Raw genomic sequence first — 12597 nt, 5'->3', positions numbered from 1 at the left:
CCGATTTAACACATCAGCTCGATTTCATTACGGTTTCCCATTGCCGTTTTGTCAAATTGACAGTCAACACATGTCTTGGGCCTCTAGGACCCAAACAGCTCGACGTGCATTGGTGTCTCGTGTCGCAACAATTCTCAGCGAGTGGGCACGTCAAAACTTCCTGCCAAAATGCTCCACCCGAAGGAGCTGCTGACCAAGGCCGAATTTGAGCAGTGTGAACGTAAGCTTGCCGAAGCTGCAAAAACTGTAAATGCGTGTCTCGGGGGCCCCACCAGATTGGGGGCGCATCGGCGTCTCATGCTGCAATATTTGTGCAATGCTTCGCATTACTGAGATGTCAACTACAGCTGAGTCTGCTGAATTCTTTAGTGATGTCAGGTAATACATTTTCCTGGTTAGTATGTTTTTATCTTGAATTTTTTTTCTCAATATGTATGAAAGAGGTTCCACTTTTGCACTCTGGAAGCGCAAGTGCTTTCATAGTGTATAATACTGTTCCCATGCTGTTTCCAACATGAAACATGGGACATAGTTCACACTGCGGAAGCAAAATAACTAGGAAATTAGAAAGAGAATATAAGCTGGGCATTCAGGATGTGCAGTGTGGCGGCAGCAGTGCAATGACCCCACCCGCCCGCAGTTACCTCCACAAGTGAAATAGTATGCATGCTCAAGGGAGGTAACTCCAGATGTCCATCACCTCTTGGTGGAATGTGAAGGACTGAAGACATTCTGGGATATGTACCGGCCTAAGGAAGTGACATCATTTGAGGACTGGGTCTGACCATGGGCTAATGTGAAAGAGACACTCAACTCTTTATGAAGCTTCGCATGTAAAGCTTCCATAGTGAGCCATACTAGCTACCTTATCCACATCCCTAAATAGGCCTAGAGCCATAATTTTAAATAAATTATTCTCTCTCTCCTGTGACCTAGCTAGCATCAAGGTAGGCTATCTTGTTGTCGAAGTGATATGGTGACACTTATCTACATTCCATGTTTTGTGACATATGTCATTAAGTGTTGTAATGCTTTAAGTTTTGTGTACGTTGGCAGGTTGAAACGTGTAGGCCCAGGTTGCAGAAGGCAAGTGAGGCAAGTGAGCAACCTCAGTTGCATCAGTTAGAAGCTGTAGTTAGTACTATATTTCTTATGAATCTTGAATGTTCGCACCACACACAGGCAAGCAGGGCAGTTGATTTGTCAATCCCGAGTGCGTTATGGTAACAGTGCGAAGGACACAAAGGACAAGGCAGTGAAGATGCAGGAAGCGCAGTGTCTGTCTTGGCACAGCTTAAGAGGAAACTTCAGCTCACGCCCAACTCTGACGCCACCTGTTCAAATACATGTAAAATGCAGAAATACTTTTCTGAGACCACAACTAGGCCAATATTAATGAAATTTGTTGCATTTGAGAAAGAAAGATAAATTCGCTTCACTGTTTGAAGTGAAATTTTGATTGAGGGCTTCAATTATTTAAAAGGAATTTTCAAAAATTCGTAAGTTCGCAAAAAAATAGAAGTACGAAGTTTACAAATTTGTAGTTCTGCATCAAGAGCAGATGTCACACTTCTGAAACCGCATTCGTTAGCGCATCCAAAGCAGACAAATTTGACATCTCAGTTTATATATTGCGTGAATTTGTTGCATTGTTTGCTAGGGTCTTGCAAAAGTCCTACTCATGTACTTAGTGGTCTAATTGAGAGCCATATATAATACATCAATTTTGTCTGCTTTAGATGTACTACTAGATGCAATTTACAGAATTGGTGATATCTTTTTTTCATTCCCGTGTTAAAGTTTTAAACTTGATAGTTTCATTTCCTGAAAATTTGCTACTTTCCACAATTTCTAACAAAAAATTTACAACCTAAATAAAAAAATTTGCTACCAACAGTCACTAGATTCTAACATTTTCCTTTAAGTGCAACAAACCTCATCAAATTTGGTGCAATGGCTGCCGACGAGAAAGGCACTTTCTCCTTTCCCATGTAATTATATAGGAGCCCCCGAGCTGAAGTTTCCTCTTAAGCAACAGTGAATGTGTTGAACACACGTCATCTTCCATTGAAAGCACCTTTCTTTCTGCCTGCCCTAGGAAAATTTTCAGGCAATAATGGTAGCTCGTAATGTTTAATTAGGTTATTTACCGAAACGCATGCCCCCTTCCCCCGTTTTTGCTAGAGTATAAAGTCGAAACCTGCCTGTGTGGTGTTTGTATGCTTCGTCGCATAACACCGCTGTATTGTGGCAAAGCTGACGTGGCCAATCATGCGAAGAAGTTTGCTTTAGAAAACTGCATCAAGGCGGCAAGTTGGGCCAGTTGGTTGGGATTCAGAGTAAGGTTCATTACAGCGCAATACAAGACACGGACAAAAGAAGGTACAAAACAACGACACGGCTCTGACTCTCAACTGATATTTTATTGAAGATATGTCTAACATATATATAGGTGCCAGTTCATAACCATGATGTGCACGAGACACAGAGATACATCGAGGCAATTGCGACCACTGATGCATAATAAAAATTTATATAGGTAACGCAGTGCCTTGTGATGAAAAGAAATAGACAGTTCGCTGATACATGCCTTGTCCCTAATCTTTATATTGTAAGGCTTAGCGATTTTTGTTGTCAATTGGCTCGCATGTTTAAAAATGACATTAGTTTTTTTTAAATAGGGGCGACAGCCGCACAACTTGCAATGCTCTGGGAGATGAAGTAGCGCAACCCGTTGAAGAGATAGCTCATGCTCCCTTAGTCGAACATTCACATAGTGCTTCGTTTGCCCCACCTACTCTCTACCAGAAGATAATGAAATGGCATGTACAGCTTGCTTAGCACAAGCAATGTACCTGTTCACATGTTTGACAGTGCACTTTCCCTTTACTTGCTTGTCCTTCGGCAAATTATCAACTAACGGGCATATGCAACCTATCTGGTGTTTTGCAGAAAAACAAACATCAATGCTGTACCTTGAACCAATGTTCTTTTAGCCCTTGTGCCAACTTGTGCACATACGGTACTACTGCGTTTTTCCTTTTTTCTTCTAATTTATTTTTAATACCTTGGTCATTTATGCTCTTTCACTCACATATGAAATAATCACTTTGGGGTAACCAGCGTTCAGTAAACGATTTACCTGATCAGAAAAAGCAGCCTTCGACATATGAAAACGCGACTTCTTTAATGCAGCATTTAGGATAGTCTTCGCTATAGTCCACTTCACTACATTAGAATGACCGGATTTATAGTTCAAAATGGGCTTAACTGACATGGATCATATTTACAGCGCACATGATTTTTACCAAAGATTAATGTCAGGTCTAGAAACTGCAGTTCATAATCCTTAGGGACTTCGAAAGTAAAATCAAGGCCTGTGTCGTGCTGCCTGAATAACGTCAAAATTTCATCAAGACCATCGGGGTGAATATTACTGGTAAAAAAAAAATATAACAAAATCATCAAGATAGCAAAAAACTTTATTGGAAAGCTTAGCAAGGTGGCCTTCTAGTTGGCTATCAATATAACCTAGAAAAATGTCGCAAATGATAGGTGCTATGCATGAGCCAATGCATACCCTCGATATTTGTATATACAGACCCCCTCTCCATGAAACAAAGGTAGATCTCAAGTAAAAGGAAAAAAGTTCAAGAAAGGCACTGAGATACCACACCCATTGATGAAGGCTTCTTCATCATTGTCACACACTATGCAGTCTTTAACACATTTCATAACCTGGGCATGTAGAAGGGAGTAGTAGTAGTAGTAAATGACTTTATTGGGGTCCTAAGGAGCTGTAGGCAGGGGGCCTGCTTGGTAGCTCCCTACCCAGCCATTGGCTAGTCCCATGTCAGAACAGAGAGGCCATGCCTCTCCACTCATTCACGGGCCCTCTGGACAGCCAGAAGCTGGATGTCTTGTTTCAGGTCTGTGATGGCCTTCGTCCAGTCTTCTCGGTTAAAATCCTGTAACACAGTACACTGCCAGAGCATGTGACCTCATGACAAAAATTCAGTGCCACAATCTGGGCAGAGTGGATCAATGTCCGGGTGGAGCATGTTCAGAAAGCCCCTAGAGGGGTAGCACCCCGTCTGGAACATGTGGAGCGTGCTAGCTTGTGGTCTGTTGAGTCTATGATGGGGGAAGGGAAAACTCTGCCTATTCCCTCTGTAATGAGATGAGATTTCGTGAAAACTAACTAGAGGATCACTGTGGACGAGGTTTACCGAACTCACCCGAGACACCATCCCATCGCGGCATATGAAACCTCACGCACAGTCGTGGGCTATCTCATTTGGGTTCAGGTGACCTGCTAATGCATCTGGTCCCATGCAAGCTGGTAACCAGACTATGTGGTGAATAATGTCAGAGGGGGTTTGCCGTTCAGAATCCTGGCTGCTTCTTTGGCTATCAATCCAGATGTGAGCGCTCTAACGGGTGCTCGGTGGTCTGTGTACACCGTAGTGCATTTTGTGTCAAGTAATGCGAGAGCTATAGCAGCCTTAGCAGCCTGTTACGCCACATTGACTGAGGAGGTCTTCAGCGAGGCTGCCAAGAGGAGTTCTCCCCTGTCAATGACTATTGCTACAGAAAACTTGTTGGCACTTGTGTGTCGCACCGCGTCAGCAAAGGACTCCATTCCGGATATGTTCTTTAAGAAAGCTCTAGCCCTCGCTAACCTTCAATATTTATTGTATTGGGGGTGGACATTTCTTGGAAAAGGGTCTACAACGAAGGAGTTCCTTGTTTGAATGTCAAGTTGTGTGGTATCTCCCTGATTGAAGCTAGGACTGAGGCCTGCTGCATTTAGCAGTCTTCTGCCTGCTTTGGAGTTGGATAATCTTATAATTTGTGCTGATCTTTGTGGTTATATTAACTCCGAAGTTGTGTTGTGTACTCCCAACGTTTTGAGTTTCTCTGTGCTAGCCGTGATTGGCACGCCGAGCACCCTTTTGACACTTCTGGGCATGAGCAATGTCTAATTTATCTCTTTCCATTTTGGTCCAATTGAGGGCCGCGACCATATAAATGACATAGCTCATGAGGAAAGCATGGTGAGCCCTAAGGAGTATATTCTCGCCTATGCCGCCTTTCTTGTTGGACACTCTCATAATTAATCTAAGAAAGTTCTCCGTTTTCGTGGTGAGATGGGCTAGTCTTACCGTTGCAGCCCTTTGAGTCTATTCAAAGCCCTAGGATTTTGATAAGAGTCTACTCTACACTCTAAGAAAAGTTTATACCCTTGGGGTGTATATTTGCCACACAACAATAATCGTCATCTGTCTTGCCTGCATTTCCTTTCTTGAAAATGCTGCGCTCGTTACTTTCCTGTCGAGAAGGCTCTGTCATGCTGAGCCGCACGTGCTGTTCGTGACTTGGAAGTACCGGGATCGCAGCGTTAAAAAAAGGAAATGTGGGCAAGACAGATGACGATTAGTGTTGTGTGGCAAATATACACCCCAAAGGGTGCATCTGTTTTTAGAGTGTAGAGATGATGTGCCCATCTCTGTTACGAACGCTAATGGGCACCTGATCGAGTGGGGTGAGTCCCCAAGCACCTCATCTAGCCTGTCTGTGCAGCAGGAGTTCTGACTTTCCAGGCGAGAGTGCCAGTCCCGTACCTTCCAAGAAAGACTGTAACACCCAGAGCCTCCTGTAGAGCTTGTTCGACCATCGCCTCCAATCATCCGGGATACCAGATTGCAATGTCGTCAGCATGTAATGCGTGAATACATAAGGAATTGCTGCAAGGCTTTCCGACAACTTGCGCATTGCTATAATAAACAGAAGGGGTGAGATAACTGCTCCTTGGGGAGTACCCCATCTGCCGAGTGTGAAAGATACCGAGACTGATTGCCTGAACTTTATGGCCGCCGTCCTGCAACGAAAGAGCAGAATTTAACTCCTAAGTTCAAGGCCAATATCTCTTTAAGGACATAGTCTTGTATAATTGTATCGAAGGCCTTGGATAGGTCCAGTGCGAGAACTCCTTTTACATCTTTGCTTTGAGAGTCGATTATCTGTGTTTTGAGCAGGAGCATGACATCCTGCGTTGAAAGCAAGGGCCTGAAACCAACAATATTATATGGGAATAGTTCGTTCCGCTCGATATAGGAGTAATATAAGTTTTCCACATCTACGCTGAAGGCACACTGGATATTCAACGAACTGTCCTCCAGGTACTTGCACAAAGTATCCGAATTGGCTATCCAGAAAGGATCAACTATTGTTAAGTGCACAAGATTCCTGTGTAGAAATCGCGACACTCTTAACTGCCAGCTGTCCTTCCCCGAGACTGTGGCCCGGAACAGCATGTCATCCTTGTGCGATATTGCAGTGAAGAAAACCTGTCATTCCAGAATTTTTGCTTTCTTTACGCTGGCCGCTAAACGTTCCAAATTCATTCCTTCCAACAAAGATAGTGCTTGGTGCTTGACTTTTGCAGCCTTAACCTTTACACCTTTGAAATTTTTCCGAATTGCATCCTCAGACTTTTGTGAATACACATAAAAATTCATGACAGCGAAGTACCCTTCTACTAACACATGTAAATTCTTTCCACACAGAAAATGAACTAAGGGTCTAAGCACGTCCTTGCCACCCCTCCCTCTTCCTGTCCTATCAATGGCATCTACACACTTCGAAACACACCTTGAAAATTCGTCCTCTTTGGCATGTCTTGAGACTGACCTTGCTGTGGCCACCTTCTCAAAGGGGTTCTGGTGAGGTTCGATGCAGTACTTTGGGCCAAGACCCAATACCCGCTTGTTTTCCTCCGGAATAGGCGCCCTGCTCAGGTTAAGCACATGGCCCTGAACGTGTTTTCTTGTTTTCTTCACTGGGAGCGTAGCTCAAACAGTGTGTCAACGGAATTCACTGGTGGAACCAGCTATGCTGCACCACTGCCTATATTGGTGTGAAGGTGGGGGACTCTCTATAGGATGTGCACACACAATTCGAAGTAAGTCCTTAAGAGTTTTAACCTGTCGCTACCACTCGGACTTGAGAATTTTGCACAACCTTCGTGAATGTCCAACGGAAGGCTGGAGCCACCCGCACAACAACTGCATGTCGCCTGGGCAGATTCCTTGTCTAACGTGCCAAGATGGAACTCTGGCCCTACATACGGACACAGCTATCATGGCTGCCAAATAGGCTGAAGGTTTGAGTTTACACAAGGAAAAGAGCTCTGAGTACTAAGAATATACTGCATCAAGATGGCAAGTTGGGCCAGTTGGTTGGGATTCATAGTAAGGTTCGTTACAGTGCAACACAAGACATTGACAAAAGAAGGAAATTTTTACCTTGTTTTATACCTTCCTCGTTATACTGTCGTTTTACACCGTCCTTTGTCCGTGCCTTGTGTTGCGATGTAACAAACCTTACTTTAGAAAACTGGCTGCCACTGTGCAAGAGATATTGGACATGTGTCAGTCCTTTTTTGTTAGTTTCTTTTTGTTAAAAAATTGTGTGTCTGTTAGCTTTATATTTTTAGGAGCTTTAACGCCATTTATACATTAGTATTCTACTTTGGACCCATTGAAATCGAGTGCATGTTTGATTTGGGAGTGCATTAGAATCTGGAAACCACAGCCAAATGAATCAGTGGTGTGTTTTGGTGTGTTTTCCGCATCTTGTTTCGTTCGACAAATTTCGTCGGTCACGTCAGGGTCAAATTAACGGAAGTGACTGTGTTGATTATGGAATGTCAGTGTTATATAAGCTAAAAGCTACTGCGCTATAGAGCACTCACTCTATGATGACTGTTTGGCAGCTTCAAAAGCACTTTGAGAGGTCCAGGCAGTGACTGACAATGCTCCAATGTTTTGGCCATGCTTTTCTTCCAGGATTCTACTCGTGGCGCAATACATCACAAGGCTCATGGTTCGTACAAGGCCTGTGCTCGGTGCTCCAGGAGCGAGCACGGTCTGCGGACCTGTTGTCCATGTTGACGGTGGTGTGCCGCCGCGTTGCACTTTACTACGAGTCGTGCGTGCCAGGTGACCCCGGCATGGACCGCAAGAAGCAAGTGCCGTCCATCACCTCCACGCTCACCCGGCTAGTTTACTTTGGCCGGCGTCCTTAGGTGTGCCTTTTCTTTTGTTTGTGCTTTGCCATGTGCCCTCACCTGTCCTCCCTTGTTTTACCTCAAAGGACCAAAGCTGCATGTGAGAGAAAATCATTGGGTGTTTATTTGATTTGGCCAGTTGCACTGGCTGAACTAGTCCCTTGCAAAAGGATTTTTATCAGGGCAAGTTGATACCCATCGTGAGAGTGTCAAAGCAGCATGAAAAAGGGGACATAGTAGAAATGGAATCTGACATGTAGCTGCCATGCTTATGTCGATGCATTTCTTTTACGTCCAGCTTTTTGCATTGTTATGGTCCTTAGTTCCTAGTGTGTTTTTTTATTGACATGGTGTGACAGTGTGGAATATATGACTGCCGTCAGAAAGTTTGAGGACTTTCTGTAGTAATAAGTTGATGTGTAGATTATTCACGATTGCCATTGATGAGCAGTTCAGGTACTCACAGGCACCCCAGGGACAAAAAGAGCTTACCTCATGGCAGCTAAGGATAAGTACAATGATGCATTGCAGTGTAAGGTGTTAAAGGATAACGGCAGGGAGGATCATGGGATGCCTTGAGCAATGATTGGAAATAATGTTTTCTGGAAATTTAGCAAAATATGAAACTTCACAGCTGATTAAGTAAATTCACATTAACAATATGTTTTAGTGCCACCCCTATTGGTTCAACCATGTGGCAGTTGTGTGTACACTTTTTCCAGAGCATTTCACACATAATGTGGTGGTACTGGAATCGGGGTGTACCATATTATGTAAGACACATTGAGCATTGCCACCTGTCGATCAAGTGCATTGGCTAATAGCATACACAGCTATATATTACTGTGTCCATTGCTCAAGCTCTTTTGAGGGTGACAATGTGGGTGGTTTTATGCATCACTAAATTTGTGTTGTAATGCGAGTTATAAAGTTGACTACATGAAGAAAAAAAAGAAAGTGCCTACAGTTGCACATACCATTGGCATAAAAAGTATAGGTTGAGCGGGATATGTGGAAAAGAAGCCTGGGCAAATGGCCTGGAATTGAGGGTTCAGTCATCAGTAGTGCCTCTAATACAATGCTACACATTTAAAGCCTGTAACTTGCACCTTTTAAATTTCGGACACTAACTCTACTATCTGTCACAAACGTTCCTGGGACAGAGAGCTGAGGGCTGGCCAGGATGTAGGTTGATGCGACGCCATTATGCCAACTGGAGCTGATCTCTTTCTTTGTTTTTCTTTTAGTGTTGAGGACTAAGAAGCCTAAGTGTCACTTTAGTTGGCTCAATTCCAGGGACTGCAGCACGGCCATATGGTGCTTACGGATTGATTGGCCACTAGCACTTTGGCCTTGGAACTTTCGTAACAGTGCAGAGAATTATATCCACATAAATGGACAGACTTACATTGGGCATATAATTGACATGGGTGACCTGGAGCGTAGAAGTGCAGCTTTGTAACTCAGGCATGAAAATGAAGTGGCATTTAAAGTAGAATTAACAATTTGAGAAGATTCGTTGCCCCAATCATTTGTCGGCATTCATGACAGGCAAGAAAATGTTTTATTTCTGTTTTGCCAATGTAAACTAGAAAAGCACTTGGTTCATCTAAATAATCGTACCTTTGCCATTCTCGTTACTTTAACTACCTTGGATCCTGGAGTTTTTTTCAGCTGGAGTGTTCTGCATGTTAAAAAATTCTTGATGTTTTTTTACCATGGTTTGCAAGCTTCTAGAGATAATAGCCATTGCTCTACTGATGTGCTTTTTGAGTGGCTTTTTCTAGCCGTGCTCCATGCATGCAGAAGTTTGTGAGGGCATGTTTCCTACCATGCCTTTTCTTGATGATGGAATTAGGTTTAAGCAGTTTGTGACAGTGTGTGTTGATTTAGTTTGCTCATACAAAATCTGTGTGTTCAGAACTTCTATAAACTTCTGCGCTACAGAATAATTTTAGTGCAGGCAGAGCTTTGGGGGTGGGAAAGCTGACTTGTTCGTTAGCCAGTTTTCTCTCATGGTATTGTTCTTCTTTTATTATTGACAAATGATGCTTTTGCCATGATAGGTTGTGGCAGTGGTGTCAATACTTGACCACAATACAGCATGTGTAGAGTACTGTTAGTACTTGTTGCTGCACCAAGTGTGTACGAACTTTGCTTGCATAGAGAAAGTACTGTAAGGTGTAAGTGTTGCTTTGAAGTCCCTTTTGACCAAAGCTAAATTCAGCCATGTATTTTAGTGTCAACCAACACTTTTTCTATGTATAGCTGGTGCCAGGCACGTACCCAGGATTTTTTTTCGGGGGGGGCCCACCACCTTCATCATCATCATCATCATTAGCATCATCGTCGTCGTCATCATCATCATCATCATCATCATCAGCCTGTTTTAAGTCCACTGCAGAACGAAGGCCTCTCCCTGCGATCTCCAATTACCCCTGTCCTGCGCCAACCGATTCCAACTAGCGCCCGCGAATTTCCTAATTTCATTGCTCCACCTAGTCTTTTGTCATCCTCGATTGCGTTTTCCTTCTCTTGGTACCCATTCTGCAACCCTAATGGTCCAACGGTTATCTTACCAGCGCATTACATGACCTGCCCAGCTATTTTTTCCTCTTGATGTCAATTAGAATATCGTCTATACCCGTTTGCTCTCTGATCCAAACAACTGTCTTTCTGTATCTTAATGTTATGCCTAGCAATCTTCGTTCCATCGCTCTTTGCGTGGTCCTTGCTCTCAAACATCTCTGTCAGTGTCCGACTCTCTGCCCCATATGTCAGCATTGGCAAAATGCACTGATTGCACATCTGACTTTTCAGTGATAATGGCAAGCTTCCAGTCAGGAGCTGGCAATGTCTGCCGTATGCGATCCAACCCATTTTTATTCTTCTGTGAATTTCCTTCTCATAATCAGGGTTCCCTGTGATTAATTGACCTAGGTAAGCGTGCTCCTTCACAGTCTCTAGAGGCCCACTGGTGATCCTGATCTCTTGTTCCTTTGCCCGGCTATTTATCATTATCTTTATCTTCTGCATATTAATATTCAACCCCACTCTTGCACTCTCTCTATTAAGGTCTCCAATGATTTGTTGTAACTCGTCTGCATTGTTGTTCAATAGAACAATGTCATCGGCAAACCGCAGGTTGCTGAGATATTCGCCGTCGATCTTTAATCCTAAGCCTTCCCAGCTTAATAGCTTGAATTCTTCTAGGCAAGCAGTGAATAGCTTTGGAGAAATTGTGTCTCCCTGTCTGACCCCTTTCTCTATAGGTATCTCCCTGCTTTTCTTGTGTAGAATTAAGGTAGCTGTAGAACCTCTGTAGATATTCTTACGCGAAAGACAAGTCAGTAAGACGAGAAACTATTTATAGGTTAGCAAGCATTTCAGTTCAATAAAGAATTAGGCTTTCGTCATTCCACTGTAATACGCGCGGGAAAACGTGTAAAATTAGGCGCTAATAATTTTACTTTTTTGTGGTTACCGCCTTATTTGGGTAACAGGAAAAGTTTGAAGTACGGATTATTTAAAGCCTCGTGGAGGAACAGTGGCTGGTTGTAATGAGGGCGTGGGCGAGGCTTCACTGTAGACTTAAGTTGTCTCCGACTATAGTAGCATTTCTTGTATTAGCTCTGGAAGAATTACAGCGAAATATATATTTGCGGAACAATCACAGTTCTTTTGGATTCCTCGTTTACTGCTCCAAGTGCGAAAACGACTCGTGTTGTTATTTGGGAAGTTGCGTACCGCTGTGTGGCCGCCAGTCCCATACAACCGCGTAGAGCGCAGGATACTGTGATTGTAGACGTACTGCGCCCACCGCGAAAGGTTAGAAAAACACCCACATAAGCACAATAGAGAAGTGGCTACGTGAGGCGGTTCGACTGATAACTGTAGAAGCGTCATTCAAAACACGTAATTGTTCTCCGCTTCCGACGGTGTTTTCTCTACTTCCTATTTAAATAAAAATATGTTGATCCATAGATATTTTATGAAGCAAGGGTTATATTTGTTAGATTTGTTGTTAAATTCGCTTTTCCTTGCAGTTTGGTTGTTGCCTTGGCTCTCTCCCTTAGTAGATCGCTTGATTTCTCAACTCCTTGCGAATTTTTGTTTCCAGTTGCCAATTTTGCACGAAAAGTGCTATACAATTAGGGAAAAACCAGACGAGGTAACGGGCGACAGTCATCTTGATTATCGGTTTGAGGGTTATTGCAGGTTTTCGTGATGGACGCTGTTTCACATTATTTTATTTCCCACCTTATCTAACTCATATCACGTGTATATGATTCCGGGCATCTGCCAGCGTCGCGACGAGCTGTCATTCAAGGAAATAATGAAGCAAAAGGAAAAGTTAAACGCAATTGGCGTTTTTTCCGCCCGCAACTCGTTCCACGAGAGTACAGACCAGCTGACTAACAGCCGCATCCCTTTCCTGGTCCCAGGATGAGCCTAAACAAAGAAGGTTGAACTAACAAAAGCAACAGCTATGCGCGTGACGGTTGAATAGATGGTGACAACTGAAC

The 12597-nt window shown here is 43.4% G+C and overlaps 1 protein-coding gene across 2 annotated transcripts in view; it reads left to right on the top strand.

Annotated features, from left to right (window-relative positions):
- The window catches only part of LOC139051338 (caspase-1-like), a 65715-nt gene extending 55251 nt beyond the window's left edge, over positions 1–10464 (top strand). For both annotated transcript variants that reach the window (XM_070528360.1, XM_070528359.1), the window contains exon 7: positions 7851–10464. In XM_070528360.1, coding sequence (XP_070384461.1) covers positions 7851–8089 — 239 coding nt within the window. In that variant the 3' untranslated portion in view covers positions 8090–10464. The remainder of the gene's footprint in view (positions 1–7850) is intronic.
- Positions 10465–12597: the final 2133 nt, after the last annotated feature.

Source organism: Dermacentor albipictus, unplaced genomic scaffold (genome assembly GCF_038994185.2).
Source record: "Dermacentor albipictus isolate Rhodes 1998 colony unplaced genomic scaffold, USDA_Dalb.pri_finalv2 scaffold_11, whole genome shotgun sequence".
Lineage (NCBI taxonomy): Eukaryota > Metazoa > Arthropoda > Arachnida > Ixodida > Ixodidae > Dermacentor > Dermacentor albipictus.
This window is presented reverse-complemented; position numbering and strand designations above follow the sequence as displayed.